Consider the following 23,312-nt stretch of genomic DNA (forward strand, 5'->3'; position numbering starts at 1 on the left):
ATGGCTGTCCAGCTTGAAAGCTTCCAGTGATTAAGCCCCTACAACCTCTGAAGGCAAGCTCTTCCAATGGTTGATTGTTTTCACTGTCAGAAAATTTCTCATTTACGGTATCTTAGGCTGAATCTCTCCTTGATCAGTTTCCATCCATTATTTCTTGTCTGACCTTCAGGTGCTTTGGAAAATGGCTTGACCCCCTCCTCTCTGTGACAGTCCCTTAAATATTGGAACACTGCTATTATGTCACCCCTGGTCCTTCTCTTCCTGCAACCGTTTTTCATACATTTTAGCCTCTAGTCCCCTAATCATCCTTGTTGCTCTTCTCTGCACTGTTTCTAGAGTCTCAACATCTTTTTTATAGTGTGGTAGCCAAAACTGGATGCAGCATTCTAGGTGTGGCGGTCCTACTAAGGCTTTATAGAGTGGTATTAGTACCTCACATGATATTGATTGAATCCCTCTGTTAATGCAATTTAGGATTGCATTGGCTTTTTGGCTGCTGCCCCCCCCCCCCAATAATAATAATATGGAAAATACTATTTTGATTATAGCTTGTGATGCAGGGCCATGGTTATTAAAGTATTAAATGTCTGACTATGGCCAATTAAAAGTTATTTTAAAAATCCAAGAGGTCAGCACTGCTAGAGATAAGCTGAGTGGTAAAATGGGAAGTCTCTCAGATTAAATTTTGTTTTGTATAAATTTGTGGATGATAGAATAGTTCTTCCGTGGCCCATGTCTTCATACTGCGTACTTAAGTTGATTCACATATATTTCTAGAATTCCCTTAGTGTTTTATCAATATCTCAGGGCACATTCACACAGTTTTCTGAAGTATGATAGCAGAGATAAGTCTGCTCCCATGAACATATCCTATAATAAGAAGCCTCTATGAATAATTGCCAATTATATTTACATCCCATTCCTTCAAAGAGTCCAAACCAGAATAGTGTAGAGATTTTCCTGAATTTAATTACAGTACATATTTGATCTGAATTAAACTGAGGCAGTTAACTGGGACAAGTCTTCTGCATTTATAAATCTACTGCACACACACACACGTTACTGTGTCATAAATTACAATATACTGGTAGTCCTTGTGTAGCAACTGCCTTGTTTAGCCATTATTTGCAGTTATGATGAAAAAGTAACTTTCCAACCAATCCTCATATTTATGACATTTGCAGGGCTATAAATTAAAGAAAAGCTGAAGATCATAAGCACAGTCATAGTTTAATTTAGTGATCACATCACTTAATGACCAAATTGTCAGTCCAAAGTGTGATCACTAAACAAAGATTACTGTGGATGTGATTTAAGAAGAGTGTTGTCTTCTAGCATGACACAAAACACATATGTGACAATTATCTTATCCATGCCTAAGTGTCGTAAGGAGGTTTATGAAATTTTTGGACGTGCTGTAACAGTTCATTTGAGAAAGTATCAATGTGGTTAATAGTGCGTGTGCATGGTTTAAATTTGGTTTGTGTGCGCATGGTTTAAATTTATGGGATATTTTTTTTCAATTATCATTTTCCAATACCGTAAAAGTATACCAAACAAAAAGAGTTAGAAAGTAAGAAAAAGACCAAGGGAAGGGGAATGAAAAGAAAGAAAACAGTTATGCTTTTTGCCCTTCCTAAATTTATGGGAAGATGTTGAGATTCAGTGATATAATGCCAGTTCTCAAGAAAGTTTAACAGATTCAGCAAAACAAAAAACAAAAAACCAACCCAACCAAACCCATTTCTTTACAAGAAGAAATTATGTTAGGGAGCAGAAGGAAAGTGTGCATACTAAACATTCAACTAATTTACAGGTTCTAAAATTAATTGCTTGTGCCATTTTCTTAAAAAGAAATACTCTCAGCTGTTTTTCCTGTAGTACCATGGAAGATACCTTTGGGACTAAAATACTTCAATTACCACTATGACTGCACATAGTTTAAAAGCACATCTTTTACATTGTATGGCGGGGTGTGTGTGAAAAGGGGGAAAATCTGTTTGTATAAAACTCTTTTAATAAAAAAAAGCACATCTTGAAACACATCCACAGAATTACTAGTTGTCACAACTATTGAGACACATTCATATTTATCTATTTGACATTCTCAGGAATAAATCAGTTGATGAAGACAACCTTGCATTTTAACATTAAAAGCCGGACACATTCATACTATCTGTAATCTTCTGCCTATATTTTTCAGCATTTGCTGAAGACACAATTGATAATGCGCCTGTTATCTCATGCATCTATACAATTTGTGGAGTACAGTACAAAAAAAAAAATACTGTAGAAAATATTCAAAACTCTGGTTTAAAAAAGAAAATATAAAAAGGCATCTTAATGACAGCATCTATCCTTTTTTAAAAGATATTTTCAGCATTAACTTAAATCAGTTTGATATACACACACAAAATAAACCTTAGACCTGAGTGTGTGATGAATAGGAATTTCCAGGAGACTCCTTGAGTCACAAGCCATGTGCATTTAACAGTAGCTTACAACACACTCATAGATAGGAGAGGGAATGGAAAGATCATACCCAGGATGAGGAAATACCTTATATGAAGTAAAGAGCAGCCAAGTCTCAAATACCAACCCCTTAGATAGGAACAAAACATTGATCTGTAAGAAGTTTATAGACTACAATAAACTGCTAAGGACTCACTAACTGTGACTTTTTAAATTTCATTTGACCAACCTATTTCCACAAGATATCCTATAGGCATATTTTAATCAGAAACAAAACGCTGTCAGAAACTCAAAATACCTCTGATTTACGGAGAAGGGAATAGAGGAAAACAGAGCAGTTCCACTGTCTGTGAGATAATCTACCCTCAATAATTTTATGCCAGGTTTACCTTTAAAGGATATAATACATACAGTATGTCTGTTAATTACAATCTCTAAAAGATACTCAAATGTTAAGGCTTGTAGCAGATCAGCTATTTTGTGACTTTAATATTATCTGGGTGTGGAGGAACTATTTAACTATCAGTTTTCTGTATCTTTCTTACGTATGATTTTGCTAGTCGCTCATGCACAAAAGAGTTAGCCAGATGTACAATTATTTAGTAAAATATCTGAAAGGATGGAAAATTCCAAAATGCCCTGATGGGGATTGAACACACGTAGTGGGCATGGCATAGAAGACTACCTTACCTTTCAAAGAATAGGAAACACAGTTAAATGGAATACAACATCCTAGAAAAGGACACCCTTGGATGGAACAGGGTAGCTTAAGGTGAAACTGCAATGGATTTGGGAGTGTGTGTGTGTGTGTGTGTGTGTGTGTGTGTGTGTGGTGTTTGCAAGTTCCAAATTTCCATGTAATTCACCTGAAAATTGGTCCCTTTCTTTTGAGGCCAAATGCATAATTTCATACAACTAAGAGAAAAATGTCAGGCATGGATTCTAAAAAAGGCAACAACCCCACCCCCCAAAAAACCCTCACCCCCAAACAAACACAAGGAATAACCATGCCCTCATTTTTAGAATCTTTTGTCCCCCAAAGCACAGATAAACACAGGCTGGGAAGGGGAAAAAGCTGTAACCCAGCCAAAATATGGGTGGATGGGGTATGGTTGGTAATGTTAATAAATTGCAAAGGATGATGCTACGTTTATTATATCTCTGCAGCGCTTCCTTTTAAGCTGTTCTGAAACTTTACTAGAGTTTATATAATTACAGATATACGGCCTGTGTTTTACAAAAAGCTAACTTCAAATGGAAATTTTAATAAAGTAGGAGTTGTGTGGGAAGAAAGAAGGGGTGTGTCACCCCTGTTGCCTACTTTTCCAGCTTCCTCGCCAAGCCTGTTTGCTTCCCACCAACAAAGTTTGCAAAATTGAGTTCTAAGATTGCTTTGCAGTCCTAAACTTAGGGTGAGGATCAAAAGGATCGCCTTCTTTTACCAACCATATCACTTATCCTCTACGTCTACACAGCGGTTCTGCATCCTTTAACCAGGCATCAAGAAGAAACGGAGAAAAAGCCGAAGCAAAACCTCTTTAAAAGTGGCGCCGCAGCTCATAAATGAGATTTGTTTGACACAATCCTACTTTTTTTTTTACTCTCCCTCCTCCTCCTCCTCCTCCGCAGCAGAGCTCTTTTACGCACGGCGGTTAGAAAGCCTTAGGTTTCATTTCGTTGGCACATCATCCATTTCGTTTTTTAACTCACGGATATTTCTTTCATTGTATCATGAGGAGGACCCAGATGGTTGGGGGCAATAGGCTGATTCTGTGAACTGCTTAGAGAGGACTGTAAAGCACTGTGAAGCGGTATATAAGTGCTATTGCCATTCGCATTCACGCAAGCTCCCTCCGGGGTCCTTTAGAGAACGGCTAAGAAATACCCTAAATGAATCAATATCCCTGCAGTGGGAAGCCTTCCCAAGCGGCACCTTCCAGGCGGCCAGATCTCGTTCGCACCTTTCGGGGGGGGGGGTAGGGGGGGAAGGGGCCGAAAACAGATCCGTGGCGAGGAATAAAGGCAAAGGGATCAAGCGAACGGGAGCTGCTCTTTAATTGGACCGTTCCCATGAAGCCGCGTCCTGCCTGCCTCCCAACCCAATCCCTGCCGCCGCCGCCCCATCCACTGTTCTGCCTAGACTTGGGCTCCGGTCCAGCTACCACCAACGCCTGGGAAACGCCGCTCCTCGGAGCTCCTCTATGCAGCCACCGCCCGCCCTCGCCGCCCCTTTCGTCGCTTTCCCATTCAGGCGGCTGCGCTGTCACCCCGCCCAAGCCTCGCCGCCGGGCCCCGCGGAGCCGCTTTTCCCGGGCGGCGATTGGCGAAGCCGCTTGACAACCACACAGCCGGCCCGCCGCCTCTCGGGTCTTTAGGAAGCGAGCGCAAAGCAACCCGCCGGCACGGGCCCGCGTTTGTGGGCGCCGGCGGCCGCAAGCCTTGGACGGGCTCTTCTTCTTCCTCCTCCTCCTCCTCTCCCACACCCCTGGGAAGCTCCTGCCGCCATTTTGTGCGTCTCCCTCCCTCACCCCGATTTTTTTCTCGGAGTCGGCGGTTCGGGAAAGGCCCGCCCTGTAGGTGAGTCTCTCCTTTGATGTGGGGCCATTCCCGGGAGCCGGCGGGTCTTTTGCTGGCCGCCGAGGCAGGGCTTCGCTGAGGTGACGAAGCCGTGCAGGAGGAGTTAGGGGGATGCAGAAGGCCCGAGGGAGGCCTCTGAGGATCGGGCTTCGGGTTGGTGGGAGACCTTGAAGGAGTGAAGGGGGAAAGGGACTGGCGCCGGTGGAGGAAGCGACGCGGCGGGGAGGAGAAAGACAGCCTCGGTGGGGCTGCGCGGATGCTGAACGCGTCGGAAGGACGGGGCTCTTTAACTCTCTCTCTCCTCTCACCAGTGACCTTGCCTGCCTTCTCGCGTCGTCCCCTGCCGTCCTGCCTTCCAGGTCAGAAGGGGTGTGTTTGTGTCTGTCTGTCTGCCCAACTTGTGACCGACGTTGGTTGCGCATCTAAGACCTAGTTCTTCTTCTCTCACCTTGTGCGCCTCTTTACATTCTTTTGTTATTGCAGCATCCACAAAGGAGCCAAAAAAAAAACCTCCCTGGGTTTTAACAGCACCTGCTGCTGTTTGGCTCTTCCCTACGGTTAGGTTACTACTTCGGTGATGATCTTGCAGCCTGGATAGGATGTTTTTTTTAAAAAAAAAAAAAGCAGAAATGCTGGATATAAATAGGGTATATAAAGTTCAATGATTGAAATCTAGGTTTGCCTTGTCACTGAAAGGGGAGAGAAAGATGCAGTGTTTTCCCTCTGAGCTCTCCTTGTTTCTCAGGTTTTCAATCTTGGTTTTTCTAAGAAAGCAATACTATGGCTGTTATTGTCGACTTTGTTTCTTGTGAGTATTAAGTATTACGTGCCTACAGTTTTATAGCAAAGATTGGCAATTGTTCCAATCTATAGTATTGTAGCAGGAGTTCAAGATCACTTAAGAGATTCAGGCAGTCGATTTCATCACATACTTTCAACAATCCTTTGTCTGCATGATAGGGCTGCAGTAAAAAAAATAGAGATGTATTATTCAGAATGCACATATGCTGAATTCAGGTATGTTTATTGACATATTTGTATACAAATAAAAATCAGGCTTATGGTTATACGAAAGTTTTGAACTCGACAGCCTATGAACAGATAGTTGGAAATGTTGTAGTGGTTATGATAACTCATTGATTAAATGGAATGCCTTGTTCATTCAAACTGATTGAAAATGTTAAGAATGCTATGAATATAAAATTGTGCCACAACCCTTATGGAATATAATGGGCCCCTGGTATATTTAGAATTATAGAGAACTAAATGTTAGTGGTTATCCATATGAGTCTGTTTACTTTGGCATTACAGTACACACACACACACACACACACACCACACAAACTAAATACATATAAACAAAAGATGATGTGCTTGTAATTTATTTTTCCCCTTCTTCTATGTCTACTAATTGTTGCAGATAAATAATATATCACCTTATACTGGTTGCTGTCCTGTCCATCTGTTGTAGTTTAAATATTCAGGAGCCTCCAACAGAACATATGTTGAGAAAATATTAAAAGCTTCAGAATGCAGTTGCAGGAATTGGACATTCACAAAACTGCTATCATAGTAGACAGGCCCAATCATGAAACACTTCAGTCACAAAAAAACCTATCGCTTTATCTTGTTTGAGATTACTTCCAGTAGTCTCGGTCACCCCCACCCCAGCACATACAGCAAAGATGCATCCATGCCACTGTGTTGCTATTTATATTCTTATATTCTTTCAGGAGCATCTTTCCCATGTATACTATAATACATAGCTTTTACTTCTCCCATGCCCTCTGTAATCTAAATCACTCTTGGTCTCGTATGTTTCTTTCATTCCCTTGTCATATGCCCCTACTCCTACACCTTCCTCATCCTAACTTAGCCTTCTTGTTTCCTTTCACATTCTGCTGGATTTTGCTGAGCATGGCCCTTTACTCCATGTTTCATTATTATCCTGTTATGCTTAATAATTACTTGCAACCTAGTGCCAGTTTGGCTACTTCTGTCCCCAAGCCACCTATGAAGTTGTTTCATCTTATCTATCATTTCCTTCCCTTTGTTGAACCTGCTGTACAGAAGTAGTTCACAATAAACCACTGATCTTTAAGTTTCTGTCTTTAAGAATTCCCAAGGTTGTCTCTGGGGCAATGAAGTAATTTTTTTTCAAATATCACTCTGTAGGGAAAGGTCTTTTTCTGGAGAGAACTGGCACCAGAAAACCCTCCCCTTCCCCTGCCGTCTACAGTTTGGCAAAAGAAATGGGAGATATAGATGTTTGGCATAGTGAAAAAGTATCACTGCCAAAGGCAAATTGCTGAAAAAATTAAGCACCCAGAGAAGGGAGTATGCGCCTGCAGTGGATCAGATAGCTGATAAGATCAGAGTAGGCTCATGCCCCTAATTATGCCTTTTATGACATGTCATTTAAAGATTATACCACAGCCCCATTTGAAAATTGAAGCAAAAAGAATGAGTTCAGATTGATTGTTGGGTAGGTCATTGGTGAGTTAAATATGGTTCCTGAGGCATTTCCAGTCTGTGATTAGCAGGACATGTGTGTGCAAAAGCAAAATACTACTTTATTTCATGGAGGAAGATATACATTAGATGTTTTCCGTGTCCAGTGCTGGTAAAGGAATTGGAACAAATTCTAGAAGTAATAACATGTGTGTCCGTTCTTTCATTATTCTTTCTGTTCCAACAGAATGATGGAAAGAAATGATATGAAAGGATGAAGCCTGTTTGTCTCAGAATCATACTCTGAAAACTAAACAGAATTAGACCACATTTGGTGTTTGGGAAGAAGCTAAAGAAAATGTGTTGAATCTTGCTTTTTCTACAGAATAGGTTGTTGCTTTGAATTCAAAATATTACATGCATTGCTATTGTTGCCCTTATCTTTGTTTTGCTTTAAATATCAACAATTGCATTGCAAAACCAAGTTTATTTTTATTAGTAGCATTTTTGTCCTGCTCTTTAGTTAAAAAAGAGACTGAATGTTTCTTTTAAAATCAGAGGTAAGATAAACACAATATTGGGACAACATTATAAAAGACAGAAGGCAAAAGAGATGAATACACAAAACAAAAGGATTGGAGAGGAAAGGGGGAAACTAATCATTTTAACATCTTGGCAAGCAATAAAGCTGAAAAAAAACAACATTATTTGTTCAAGGATTTACATGGTGACTAAATAAAAGATTATCTACAAAGCTGAAAAAGATTGTAGAAGTTATATACTCGATCATAGATTGACTACAAGATCGTAGCAATTAAAGCAAGGGTCCTCAAACTACAACCCATGGGCTACATATGGCCCGCCGATGCCATTGCAGGACCACAAGGCTGCACCACCACATCTCCCCACCCACCAACTGGCCCTCACCCTTCAGCTGAGCGCAGGACTTACCTTTGCGAGCCCTGCAGGTTGGAACTGGAAGGTAAGGCCAACAATTTTGGCCTGCAGAGAGATTCTGAAGGCGGGAAAGGTGAAAAATGGAGCATTTTAGCTTGTTTTTGGCCAAAAAAGGGCTGTTTTAGGCCTGCAGAATGCCTCTGGAGGTGGGTGTTTGTGAGAAAAATGGGGCACACATACGCCCCAGGAGCCAGAAACCCAGGATGTTTTAGCTCATTTTTGCCCAAAAAACGGGCCATTTTAGCCCGTGTTTGGCCTGCAGAGACATTCTGGAGGCAGGGGAGGTGAAAAACGAGCCCGTTTTTCCCCTCCCCCACCTCCTTGAGGGACACACAGAGAGAGGGAAACAGAGACAAGAGACACAAAGAGAGACAGAGAGACTTGTTGATTGTAAGTTTCTTGGGGCTGAGAAGAATTGCTGAAAAACTGATTTTCGTGAAGTGGACACTAGACTCCTAAACAACTGAAAAAATGATCTAGTAAAAAGAAAAGTGAACCAAAAGAGCAACATGCAAACAAAAGCAAATAAAACACCCCCAGGAGCAAAGCAAATTAAAGTTTAATTTATGTGCATGGTTTAATGGACTGTTAAATTGGCCATGCCCACATAGTCATATGACTTAGCCAGCCCACCCAGCCGGTCTGCCCCCCCCCCCCCAACAGTCTGAGGGACTATGAATTGGCCCCTTGTTTAAAAAGTTTGAAGACTGTGGAATTAAAATTAAAAGTATTATTGTCTGAACCATTGTTAGTAAGATTTCATTCCTCTGTTTAGTTAGGTGCTAGGATCTTTCAAGAGAGAAAGGAGAAATGATAACTAAATCTAATTGTGTCTGCCTTCTTTGAACTATTGGGTTATGTAGAATCAGCTGTGGAGCTCTGTTGGCCATGGATACCAGTTGTCACACATTAATAAGACATAATAAAGTGAAAATGAATTTAGATTCTAGTTCTTCAGTGCCCCTATTGATATCAGCCCCACTACAAAGACCAGACCTTGAAATCAACTCCACAGAATGTCTAAAACTATTTGTATTGAGATTGAATAGATAGAATCTTTAAAGTCTGTCTACCTGAGCCACTTCTGAATGTTATCTAGATACTGTGGGCTTAAAACTGCCTTATTGGCTTGGCAACAGAATCTGTATATCTCCATCAGGGTCATCTTCTAGTCTAGGCCAGTGGTGGGCAACCTTTTTTTTCAACTGAGCCAAATCTCGCCAAAACCACGATTGAAATTTATTTTGAGAGCCACATTTTTAAAACCGAAAATACATAGGATGGTACACTGTTTTTAGTTTCAATAAACTCTGGCATTTGAAGCACGCAAGTCTTAAAGCTGTCAAGTTACAAGATCCTTGCATCCCTAAACCTTTAGGAAAAAAACCCCAAGGGGTCTTCAAACCTGACAGCTTGAAGACTTGTGGACTTCAACTCCCAGAATTCCTCCTCCAGTCATGTTGCAGCAACGTCATCTGCGTGGATCTGCTCCATCTTTGCTTTCTTCATTGTGGGCAGGGCTACTGCTGAAGATGCTGACGAGTTGCCACCAGAATAACTGCTGCTACCTCCTCCTCCTCCAACAGAATCACCAGATTTGCTCCTGAGCTCAGCGCTGGGTTACCCCTGCCCCCCTCCTTCTCCGTGCTTTTGAGGAGCCATGAGGGTTTTTTTCCCCCTGCTCCCCCCCCCGCCTTCCTACTGTGTCCTGCAGCCTCATGGCTCTTCAAAAGCACGGCGGAGGAGGAGTGGGGGCAGGGGTAACCCAGCGCAGAGCTCAGGTGCTCTGAGCGGAGGGGAGGCGCCGCTGCCACGTGCGAAGATGCCGGCTGGAGCTTTGGCGGCTTCATCTCAGCCGCAGCGCCGGGCGACAAATCCGGCAGTGCTGCCTATTAGAGGAGGAGGAGGAGGAGGTGGCAGCAGTTCTTCCGGTGGCGGCGGGGGCTTTGGGGCTTCACAACTAGCCTCAGTCGCCCCGTGCTCCTCAAAGCAAGTCTGGGGAAGTCCTTTGCGGGCGGCCCATTCTAGCTGCCTGCAAAGGACCTCCCCAGCTTCCGGAGCCTGTGGCAATAGAAATCACCGCGGCAGTTGAAAACTGCCACCCGTGCAGCCACGCACCTTAGAGGGAACGTAGATCACGCCACGTGGGCAGTAGCAAATTAACCGATCAGGCAGCGTGATCGGCTAATTTGCTACTGCCCGCCTCGGGAGGGGAGCGGGCGCCCGGCACACAGAAGAGCCGCATTAAAATGTGTAAAGAGCCGCATGTGGCTCGCGAGCCGCGGCTTGCCGACCACTGGTCTAGGCTAATAACAGATAGTTTTTTTCAGTATATATTGTCCAAGGGAATTGTATTTACTTTCTGTACAAATATTTTTTAAATTAATGGAGCAATCTCCAGATTCATTGGAAGCTACTAGGAAAGAAGGAAAGGAATATTGCAAATAGTTGGGGGCTTCAGTTTTGTGTTGTTCTTATTATGGTGAATGTAACAGGATTTCTTTAAATGATGCAAGGATGCAAAGTAATCATATCATTTGTTGGTGGTGGTTTGTTCTCCGAGTTTGCTGTTTAGCTTCTGAACCAGGCTAGGTAACATCCTCAGTGGGACTTTTTTCAGTTCTTCACTGCTTTTATTGATCTCAAGTGTCATGTGGGTTGTGTGACCGGCTGGTCAGGCCATGTCACCTGTCATGCGACCAGCTAGTGATTGTGTTTGAGGGTCACCCAATGAAGAGGTGGTTGGTGCCTTCGGTTGATCGCTCGATTTATATGCTTCCTTTTGAGTTTGCAGGCTGACTCCAAGTCAACATGTTTGTTGATAGATCCATTGGTAGAATATCAGGCTTCAATGAATTCATCAAATTTGGAAGCTAACCGCAAGCTCAGAGAAAAAACTACTGCCAACATCTACCACCTGAGCTACAAATATTTTCTATCATTTTTAAATCATGGCATTTTTTTCTCTTCATTTCTACATAAGTGTTCCGTATGACTTTGAAAGCAAATTGGTGTTTCCATGGTATCTGTGGTGTTGGACAGCTGATCTGATTTATTTCTGACAACTGTAATATATGTGAAACAATTATAAATTGATACTTAGGGATTTTGCGGCTCCTTTTTCACATTAGAAGCAAAACTCGCCTCAGCCTTCCCTCAGGTTTCTCAGCTTCAGTTCCTATAAGTGCAATGATAATCTGAGGACTTTATAGCTCCTCCTCTGTAGTCCAGACAAAAGAGTTGAAGTAAAGCTGAGTAGAGTTGTTGTCTATTTTCTCTTCTGAAGCTGTAGTGCCAGCCTTTCCCCTTTCTTTTTGTTCTGCATATTGGGGATGAAGGAGTTTTATTGTAGCATAACCTGTTTAACCAAGTGGGTGGGGGCTGGGGGCGCCCTAACTTATTATTCCTTGTTCCCAAATGCTCACTTTAGCAAAAATGAATATAATCATAATTTGTCTTCAGACAGAAGGTTTGTGGAATGAAAACAGTGGCAGTGTGAAAGTTTCTATAACCCTTCTTGGATAATCCAAACACCTGAAAAGTTTATTTTGGAATAGGGGTTGCTGTATTTTTATAAGCTTTCCATGTTGTCCTGTCTATTACCTGTTCCATATGCCTAAATTTTTAAAAAGATCTTTCCTAATATTGCCTTATATTAGGGGATATCCATAGTGAAGAACAAATAATTTATTTATAAGGAATGCAACAGTTTTATACACCCCTGTTAGTCCAACTAGTATGGGAGGCATACTTAAGATTGTGTAGGACTTTTCTTCTTAGTCCAGCTACTTTGAGTACTACCAGTTAGGACAGCAAAAACATTTCCTTTAGTAATTTATAACTATTTCTACAGTGTCTTCAATATATCCGTATTCCTTTGGTAATTTTTTTAAGGTGCATATAAACTAAACTAAAATATTCCCTTTAATTTCAATTAAACATCTACAGTAAGTATATGCGCAAATACTTTCTGAGCAAATGGAATCTTCCTAAAATTACGTATATACCATAATTAAAAAATGAAGACAATAGCATTCTGTGATAAGGAGGGCAATGCCCAGTATGCCAAACATGATAACATGATCTACATTAAAGTTTATTATATATTGAGTACCAAATATATGTAATCTGCGTCCAAATTTACATTTTATGCACATCAAATTTAAAAGCTACTAATCTGGTAACTGATCTATGTCGGAAAGCTGTTTCAAAGATTTAGATCAAGTCATAATATTTAGATGGCTCTTTATTCTTATTTAATCCTGATTATATAAAAAGAGTAAAAGACAAATATTGGCTCAGTTATGTTTGTATATTTAATCCACCCAGCAATAGAGTGCTCTAGCAGATAAGATAACTATTAAAAATAGATGAAAAAGCACAGATAGAAGAAAAAGGAATATTAAAAAAAATCACAGTCCCAAATAGTGTTTAGTACTTGAATAGAAACTTCCTGCTTCCACAGAAAAGATTTAATTATGTACAGTAAATATTTAATTATTTCATCAAAATGTGAAACCTGACATTATAATTGAATTTTAAGTAAACATAACACTTAAAACACTATAGCATCTGCTATTAATTCTAAAAGGAAAATCATGTTGAAGGTACATTAAGGGGTCTAGCTAAATAAATTAAAATCCTTTATTCTCCTAGGCGCTGCTTGGAGTGTCCAAGCATGGGTTAACTTCAGCTTGCTGCCCAAGGACTGAGTTCAAAGATTGTGTAGCCACGCAATCCTGCTCCTGCTCCCCTCAGAGGCTCAGTTTAGACAGCTCCCCGGTGCACTCCAAAGCTTGCGGCGGCCATTTTGAAGGGGAAAAAATGGTGTGCTTTATTTTTCAAGCCGTTTGAATTGCCGCAGCCTGGTTCCACAGTAAATCGCCGCTGGGAGGGCTTCTTATTGTTGGAAGCTCGCTCTGGGGCTCCAGGCAGGTCCCCCCCTCCCCAGGAAGACTATTAAGAGCGGCTGCAGGGAGTTTGGCTTTTCTCTGGCCATTCTCTGCCTTATTCCAGCGCAGATCTGCAGCGCTTTGGGACTTCCAATTTTGGTGCCAAAAATATTGCTCACTGTTATTGATCCCTGCCGAGCCCCATTTCCTCAGGAGTTGGACTGAATTAAAGGGGCCTATTATCCAAAGCTATATCACATGCAGGGACTAATTACAACAAAGCTGTGATAGAGCTGGAAGTGTACCATGGCCAGCAAGAGTGTGGCCGAAGTCAGGGATCAAACTGAACCTACGTCTAACAAGCGCAGCAGGCCCAACCCTGTTGCTAAAGTGGACAGTGCAGGATGCCCTGCAAAAGGGAAACAGCCCAAACCCAGGAAGGTCTCAAAGGCTGCAGAAAGGTTGGCTGAGAGAAGACAGAAGGTACTGGAGAGACAATTTCAAAAGGCAGTTAGTGCCAAGGCGCAAACTGTTCAAATCAGGAACTACCACCAGCTCAGGTTCTTGAAGACATCTCCATAGTAGATATTCTACGGGAGGGCTTTCCATCTCTGGCAGACGAAGGGGACTTTAGTTTTTCTCCCAACCCTTCCAGGGCATCCCCCAGGTCTCCTGATTCCTCCCTGGAAGAGGTGGACATGGAGGAGGCCTGCTCTCTAATGGGGGAGGAGTCTCCCCCTTCTGGCACTATTTCTGGGACCACTCCTGAGTTATCCCAAGCGATGCAGGAGGTGGTTGCATGGGCGATATCACGGGATTGCAGATGGCATCCAACAGCTGGGTCTCACCTTGCCCCTCCAGACCAAAGCCAAAGCTAGGGTGCAGAGCACAGGAGCTCACACTCAATCCACCGGAGCCTCCCCTCCTGCTTCCTCAGCTGTCAGCGAGATGTCTGAAGAGGAGGAGGGTGGACAGGACGCTCTGATCTATCGGAGGACAAGAATCCGGTCCCCGACGCCCCCGCCTTCTCTGGCTTATTCAAGCCTTCAATGTTTAAGGCCATTCTGACCAAGGCTAGGGCTTCGTCCATTCAAATGGGACTCCCCGCCCAATCCGACAAGACTGCCACTGAACAGGGTAGTAAGGAAACGGTCGGATCAGGGGATCCAGGCGCAGGTCTCTTTAAGGAGACCACCCCCCCTTCAGGAGCTGGTTCTGGCACCATAGCTGTTCCTGGATGTTATCCAGTGACAATGGGTCCACCCTGGGGCAATGGCTAATCCCAGATGGATGGATAAAAAGCTCTACTCTATGGAGAGCGGCATGGAGGATCTCCTGAAGCTTCCTCAAGTAGATGACCCCATAGTGGTGATGACCTCCAACTCGGTTCTCCCAGCCGACCTACTGGAGGGACTCAAAGCGGAAGACAAGAAGGTGGAGAAGGCCTGTCATAAGACTCACATGGCCACTGTGTGGGCCATGAAAGCCTCCTCCTCCTCTTCCTACTTCAGCAGGGCAGCCCTATTTTGGCTCCGCAAACTGCTAGCCAACCTCCCTGCCGGAGACACTAGATTATGCCAAGACATCAACAAAATTATTGCTGCAGTCGAATACTCGGGCCACGCTTCCCTTGATGCCACCAAATTTTCCTCTAAGGCTATGGCATCTAATGTGACCACACGCCGTCTGCTGTGGCTCCGCTACTGGCAGGCGGACATGAAGGCGAAGTGGAAGTTGGCCTTGGCTCCTTTCATGGCTGGTAAACTCTTTGGTGAGGCCTTGGACTCAGTCTTAATTGAGTCCAAGGACAAACGCAAAATCTTACCAGCAGTCACCAAGAAACCGGATCGCAAGGGTCATTCCTTTTTTCATAGGCAGCCGTTTTGGAACACTGACTCCCCCTCCACATCTGGGGGATTTACCAGATCCTATCCCCAAACGCAGGACCGCTTTCAGGATAGGACACCCTTCAGGGACAAAACCAGACAACAGGGTAACCATGGGTCCTTTTGAGGAGGGTTCTCCAACCGCTCCTTTCGCAGACCCAAATGACCCTCACCGGTTGCCTCCCATTGAGTGTCGGCTACAGCTCTACGACGCCCAGTGGGAGGAGACAACGATGGACGCTTGGGTACTGAACATGATCCGTCACGGCCTTACCTTAGACTTCCCTTCCTTTCCTCCACGGATCTTTATCCGCTGCCCTCTCCCGAAATCGACCCACAAGCTACAATTGATGCAGGCAGAGATCCGGCATCTACTGGACGTAGCAGCCATAGAGCAGGTGCCCCGGGGTCAGGAGGGCAGAGGATTTTACTCGATCCTCTTTCTAGTCCCCAAGCCTCGGGAGGGGTGAGAGCCATACTTGACCTCAAGAAACTCAACATCCATATAGTGTACAAGCGTTTCAAGATGCAATCACTCCAGACCGGTGGAAGGTCGCCTGGACGGTTTGAATGACCTTGTCAGAGAAACTGTCATGCCTCAAGAGGTCCCCCTCAAGTGCCAAACGGCTAACTAAATCCATTGAGGGTCCGGGTGAGGTATGGCCCCCTGGCTGAGGGAGACCTGCTCCTGAGGTATGCGTCAGTGCTTGGTCACTGACAGGCTGACAAGGTCAGCGAACCAGGACCTCCTTGGCCAGTGCAGGGCGACTAGCAATACTTCGGGGCCCTCCAATAAGATCTTCCTGATCACCTGAGGTATCAGTGGGAGGGGCGGGAACACGTATAACAGTCTAGGAGGTCAGCGGCATCGAAAAGCATCCGTCCCTTCCGCGCATTGGAATCTTGAAAAGAACTGGGGGAGCTGTCAAATAGGTCTATTATCCGAAGACCAAATCTCTGGGTCAGTTGGTAGAACAGAGATGGATGAAGTTGCCATTCCGAGTTGCTGATGGTTGTTCTGCTCAGCCAGTCTGCTGTCACATTGTCCTCCCCCGAGATGTGGTCCGTTCTCTAGACGCTGCAGGAGTGTCCAATCCACCCTGGGATTGCCTGAGGGTGCGTGACTTATTACCTCTATGGCATAGACTTTTCTCCATATAGCATCCTTCTGGGTCTCATACCTTTGTTTTTTCAACTGAGCCTCTGAGGGGAGCAGGAGGCGTGGCTACACAATCTTTGAACTCAATCATTGGGCAGCAAGCTGAAGTTAACCCATGCTTGGACACTCCTGCAGCGCCTAGAGAATGACCATTCAGGTAAGCCAACGGTCATTTATTACATGGCATGGGTGCATAAGTACAGAATGTGTGTTGAAAGTTTTGCGTATGGAATTCCTGTGTTTCTTCAAAGTGTAATTGGGAGCAATTGCCTGGCAGAAGAGATACCTTGATCATTAAATTACCAGATAGTTACAGGTTACTAAGGAATAAAATGTTATTTTGTTGTATTTATTATATTCAATTTTTGTTGTTGTTTGGGAAATATTGTTATAGTAGTTTTATAACATTTGAGTTTGCTAGCTTTTAAATATTTGTGGGAAAGAATATTGTCATGTAATCTACCTATGCTACCTATGTCAGGTAATTGTTGTGACCCATACAAGTTTTGTCATTGTGACTAGAATTTTTGCATCTTGAATTCTAATCCACAATTGTGTAAGATTCTTTAATCTCTATTCTGTAGCAGTGAATTATTACATTGAGCAAAAAGCCAAAACTTGTTTGTAATAGAAACCAGTCTTCCATAGCTCCTAACCTTTTGGATGTTCTGAATTTTACCTCATACATAATATAGCCTAATATTATGGGAAATGTAAAATGTACTTCATGCCTGTGGCTGGAACCCACTGCCAAATGGAATGGCAGTTACACATTTTATATGAAGACTGCTTTAACTAGATATCAGTGAATTGATTAAAATTAGACTAGGTGCATGACAAGACATAGTTCCTTCATCTTTAATGACAATTGTTTTATAGATGAAGTAATTCAAATTGCCATTCCATTTAAGAAAGGTATAAATATCTTTTTTTCTTTTTGTATTTTTTGGCACTACTGCTAAAGTTATTATTACACATTTGTAATAACTACAGTATACACCTTTGTGTAACTACAGTATAGGTCAGTGATGGCGAACCTTTTTCGCCTCGGGTGCCAAAAGCACATACGTGCGCGCTATCACACGAACTCGAGTGCCAACCCACATAACGTAATGTCCCCGCTCACCTGTGTGGACCGTGCATTTTTGCACAAGGCTTCCTCGCCATTCCCTGCTCTGGCTGCTTCCCCTTGGCTAACACCCAGTGAGGGGAGAAGTTGCTCTGCCACTAACGGGCAGAGATTGGGGTGGGGGTGGGGGGATGCTCAAGTGTGCTCCTGTGTCAAAAAACCTTCCCTTATCATTCTCCTGTGTAAAGATTGGGCCCTTTTTACAATGGCAGGTGTGAGTCCAGTTGCTAAATTCTCCCCTTCTATTAAAGAGGATCCTGGGCACTACAGTCAATAGACAAATGAGGAAGGGAGCTGCTGGCACAGGGGAAAGAAAAGCAGCAAGAAAAGAAGAAAAAGCAGCTTTTTCCCCTCAAGGTGGCTGCTCTGTTCCCCCTCCCTCCCCCGTGCTAGCACAGAGGATCCTGCCTGGTCCCTGCAATTCAAAGGGAAATGAGGAAGAGACCAATCTGCATGAGGGAAAGACAAGTAGCAAGGAAATAAGGAAAAGCAGCTTTTTCCCCCTCAAGGTGGCTGCTCTGTTGCCCTTTTCTCCATTTCAGCACCACTCCATGGAGCCTGCCCCACCCCCCATCGCCCAGGTCCTCCCTTTTCCCAAGCATTTCTTTGCCTATTTAATTTCCCCTCCGTAGCATTTTTCCATCGTGTTTCTTGCCGTTTTGGACAGGAAAACAAAGTTTGTGGGACTAAAAAAAACTCCTTTCAATCAATCAATTCCAACTTTGCGAGATCTCTTCCCCCTCCCCAAGTTGTAATTGATTGAAGTTTTTTTTTTAGTCCCACAAACTTTGCTTCTCTGCACACGATGACAAGAAACGCGATGGAGCTGGAAATCAGGTAGGCAAAGAAATGTTTGGGAGAAGCGAGGACCTGGGCGATGGTGGGTGGGGCAACCTCGATGTGGATTCAAGCGATCGGGCAGGATCCTTTTTAGTAGCAGGGGGGAGGGGGGAACACAGCAGGCAGCACGAGTGAAAGAAGCCTCTTTCCTTGCCGCTTGTCTCCCCCGTGCTGGCAGCTCTCTCAGCGATCGGGCAGGATCCTTTTTAGTAGCGGGGGGAGGGGGGAACACAGCAGGCAGCACGAGTGAAAGAAGCCTCTTTCCTTGCCGCTTCTCTCCCCCATGCTGGCAGCTCTCTCAGCGATCGGGCAGGATCCTTTTTAGTAGCAGGGGGGAGGGGGGAACACAGCAGGCAGCACGGGGGAAAGACAAGCGGCAAGAAAAGAGGCTTCTTTCACTCGTGCTGGCAGCTCTCTCCTTTCCCTGTGGATTCAAGCGATCGGGCAGGATCCTTTTTAGTAGCAGGGGGGAGGGGGGAACACAGCAGGCAGCAGGAGTGAAAGAAGCCTCTTTCCTTGCCGCTTCTCTCCCCCATGCTGGCAGCTCTCTCAGCGATCGGGCAGGATCCTTTTTAGTAGCAGGGGGGAGGGGGGAACACAGCAGGCAGCAGGAGTGAAAGAAGCCCCTTTCCTTGCCGCTTGTCTTTCCCCGTTCCGGCAGCTCTCTTTGCATTGGGCTGTTTTTCGCCCTTTAGAGGCTTCAGGGAATCCTCCGGAGATTAAAAAAAAACTATCGAAAATCAGCTGGCCAGCGGGTGCATGCGCACTGGAGCTGACAGGGCAATGCCTCACGTGCCCTCAGAAATGGCTCCGCCTGTGCCCTCAGAAATGGCTCCGCCTGTGGCACGCGTGCCATAGGTTCGCCATCATGGGTATAGGTTATTCTCTGTGTATTGTGCTGCTTTCTGCCCAAAAGCATGTACGCATATTTAATAAAATAAAATAAGGTGTGTTAATTGCATTTCGTCACCTTAAAATTCAGTTAATTGGTCATATTTCACATCTGTAATATTTTCATTTTAAGAACTCCTTGAATATTTAAACATATCAGATTTCCATATAATTATTATTCAGCTAGCAAAAAAACTGATTAAATTTAGGATCCATCAATGCTCATGGGTAAAAAGATGTAGTAGGACGAAGAGATAGAAGAAATCTAAGAAGCTCTAAAGATCTCTTAGTTTTGAATGGTAAAAGACTGTCAGTTTGTTCCTCTGAGATTCCCATTCTAGATAGGAATATTTCCAGGGATCACATTGTTGGAAGAAAAATCCAGTGCAGTTCCAAGTCAGGAGAGAGACACTGGAAATAAAATGGAGGCAAGCTGCAGGAAAGGAAGTATCTGTTTATTTGGTAGCCAGAAACTAGTGACAGCAGCATGTTTCTGTGGTGGCTGACAAAATGGGGTTGAGAGTAGGTACAGGTAGGTTTTTATACATTCTTTGGGGCTTTGTGATTGAGATGCCTGTTCCTGTGTAAGAATGTGTCCTTTAATATTTTAATGGCTCTTGCCAGATTCCTATGGGGATATGTAGGGGTCATGATTGACTCTACAGACAAAAGGGGGAATGTATCCTAGGTGTTTGTCCCAGCTAATCTTTTCAGCTTTGGCTTGTCTGATTATGTTGCTTATTTGGAGTCTCTTTGCTTAGAAATAGATTGGACCAGTCTTTCACTCCTCTTCAAGCTTCAGCTTGCATCTGTTTTCCGATGGCAGGAAGACTGGGGCTGTTTTCTGTCTTTGTTAAGATTTTTCTCCTCTTCTCCTGTAGGGGAAATATTCTATCCTACCTCTTTTAATATTAAGAATAAATAATATTTTAATGTGGGCAGGGGTGGCCTTCCACAACATAAATGTACAACTCAATTAAGTTGTACAATTATTTCAAACTGAAATAAGGAACTTATTTCAAACAAACTGAAATAATTGTGGGGGGAAAAATACAAGCAGCTATTTTCAACAGAGGAAAACATCTTATTTGTGTTTTGTCATACACAATGATATTATATACTCAATTTTCTTTAAGTGACACATCTAAGCTAGCTGCCCTTTCCTTTTCCTTTTGCCAACAAGAGTATAAAACAAATTTCTAAGTATGAACATTTCTAATTATTCTAATCTTCTATGCCTTAAAATGTGAATGCAAATCAAATCTATTAACTGCAAAAGAAGGTGTTTTGTGTTTTATTTCATTCAAAGTCACACATTTTGGTAGGATTTGAAATGCAACAAAAACTAATATATAACACATTCAAAAGAATGCAGTATAAACAATGGGATAGGGTAGGCAAGATACTAAGTAATAGGGCTGTGCAATGTACCAAAACAGGAGCTGTGCAAAGTGCACTGACATAAAATAAACACCTACCTTGAAAGAATTACAAGTGTTGTATATTTTATAAATTTGGTATAGCTACTTTAAATTTTGATTTAGCTGTATTTCCATGTATATTCAGACAACAATTTTGAAAAATGGGATCCTGGAAAAATGCAGGTGTTTGAAGAAAGCCAATTAAAACACTTTTTCAACTATGTTCAAATATCACTTTTGCAGTTTTCCAGAAAAAATCATCTTAATTTTATTTTATTTATCAACCAAGAAAGGAACAGATGTATGAACTTTCATTTCTAAAACATATTAATTGAATTAAATATTTTAGTTAAGGCTTTCCATAGTTGGCATTGTTTAAAACATTTCCTTGTTTCTCCAGTGTTTAAAAATAGCAGTTTATTAACAATTTGTATTTTTATTTCTGACCCCAAGCAGTTAGTCAGTTAAGGACCATAGAGTTGGGAACGGTCCCTGGGGATTGCAAGGGCAAATACTATTAGACCTGTTCTGTTAATAATTCATATTCCTTTCAAGGATATTCCATTAATCTATTTGATCTAGTCAATTCATTTCATCCAGTATCTTTCTCTTACTCCAGTTACTTCAACCTTGCCAACCATGGCTATTTCTTCTACTTCATTCCCTACTGATACCATATGCCCAAAGTCTGATCTACGGATATTATTTTGAATAATATATACTGACTAGTTCTTTGAGTTTGCAATGGAATATAAATGAGGAGAAAATGTTGAATCACATTAAATAAGTGACATTTTTCCCCAAACTGAAAAGACAGATTTAATAGAACAAATGTAGTACAAAGTATTCATTTGTAATAAATGTGTCGTCTTCTGTCATGTTAATAATTATATACGGTACTTAAGAATTGTATGTGTATTAAAATCTGTATATATGTAGCTATAAGATCAGGTAGAATTTCTATTTTATTAATGTCTAGATATTCTGTAGACTTCTTAAAAGCTGTTTAATCTTGTTTGTGCTTCTGAATCCTTGTAAATTGAAACATACCTTAGTATGTTAGCATTGCTCTCGGCAAAGATATCAAATGTGAATACTTGTATAAATGATATGAATATATTGAATGGCAGACATTTTAATTTAAGTTTTTTGTGCTTGTTTAAATAAAAGGTTAATGCCAGGTGGAATTTTCTTAGGTTGGATCTGATTTGCATTTTTCTTTGCTTTTCAGCCTACACAATGACAGCTGAAGAGACAGTGAACGTAAAAGAAGCTGAAATAGTCAAACTAATACTGGATTTTTTGAATTCAAGAAAGCTTCATATAAGTATGTTGGCTCTAGAGAAAGAAAGTGGTGTAATTAATGGACTATTCTCAGATGATATGCTTTTCTTAAGGTATAAATTATTACCACATTATTAAATATGCTGCAAAATTGAATCATTTTTTAATCAAGATGCTTTAATCCCTGTCAAACCAAGGGCATTTCCACATGATCCTGTTTCTGCTCTCCAGTGTCTTTAAACTATTTTGTACAATCCTCTTCACAGCTGCGGAAAAAATACAGAGAACTGGCAAGGAATGCTAGCATTTGTCGGTGTTCTTCACTGAGCTGATAAATAGGAGAAAGCAAAAAAAAAATCATTTTCTTAGTCCATTGCCCAAAATTATTCCTATTTTTAAGAATAAAATTTCTCTCACTTTCTGCAAAAAATAATAAAAGTAATTTTACTTTCCATTTTCCATATGCATTATATATATTACATTATATATTTGTGAAAATAATAAAAGCAGGATATAAATGAATGAGTAAATTAAAAAATATGTTTGGTTGCTATAAATCTTTCTGTATTAAAAATTCAATGGAGAACTATAGGGCTTGCATAATATTATATAACCTATTTTGCAATCAGTCATTATCTCAAATCTTTTAATTATAATTGTAAGTACCTCCGGTGACTGAAGTAAGCAATGGAAGTTGGCATGTGTCAAATAATGCTAACAGGTTGGCATCCTTCAGTGGGCTGCTTCAGGTGTCTTTTGGAAGTGGGCTGCTTCAGGTGTCTAATGTGAAGTATTTCACACTCCACATAAAAGGGAATAAAAGACCTTGCTATAAGTTGCCATCCACAAAACCAAATTCTTTTCAGAGTTACATTATGGGCTACAGTGCAAAAAGGCTACAAGCAGTTAAAATAACATAATTCAAATTTGGTCGGAAACAATTTTAATAAGATATAATTAGATTAAATTTTCTCTTTTGATACATAATGTGTGCAAGTGTATCATTACACTAATTATAATATGTTACAAAAGGGGAGATTTAATTGTCTAAAAATAGCAAAAATATTTTAAGTAATTTTCTTGCCTGCCACCAGCACTTTATAGCATTATAAAATGCAGATTTGTTGCATCCTTAGTTATTTTTGGACTTTTCTTTTTTTTAGGTTTGAAAAAAATAAGGCTAATTTTAATTTTTTTAAAAAAATTATATAGACGGTGATATGCACTGGTCAGAAATTCTAATACATTATACAATGAAAATTTCACATACAGCTTTATCTTTTCAATTATTTTAGCTGTTGCAATTCTTATCTCTTGGACTGTTCCATCAATTTGCCAAGAATTTATATTGTA

General features: G+C 41.9%; 1 protein-coding gene across 4 annotated transcripts in view; it reads left to right on the plus strand.

Annotated features, from left to right (window-relative positions):
- The first annotated feature begins 4,515 nt into the window (after nucleotides 1-4,515).
- Nucleotides 4,516-23,312, plus strand: part of WDR47 (WD repeat domain 47) — a 47,099-nt gene continuing 28,302 nt past the window's right edge. Inside the window, exons 1-3 of one of the 4 annotated variants that reach the window (XM_081946856.1) lie at nucleotides 4,516-5,049; nucleotides 5,361-5,408; nucleotides 21,907-22,072. In XM_081946856.1, the coding sequence (XP_081802982.1) occupies nucleotides 21,915-22,072 (158 nt within the window). In that variant the 5' untranslated portion in view covers nucleotides 4,516-5,049; nucleotides 5,361-5,408; nucleotides 21,907-21,914. Of the gene's footprint in view, nucleotides 5,050-5,360; nucleotides 5,409-5,746; nucleotides 5,858-21,906; nucleotides 22,073-23,312 lie in introns of those variants that run through there. The other 3 variants (XM_081946855.1, XM_081946857.1, XM_081946854.1) reach the window with 3 other exon arrangements.

The sequence above is a fragment of the Natrix helvetica genome (genome assembly GCF_964273705.1).
Source record: "Natrix helvetica genome assembly, chromosome: 3".
In the NCBI taxonomy this organism is placed as follows: domain Eukaryota; kingdom Metazoa; phylum Chordata; class Lepidosauria; order Squamata; family Natricidae; genus Natrix; species Natrix helvetica.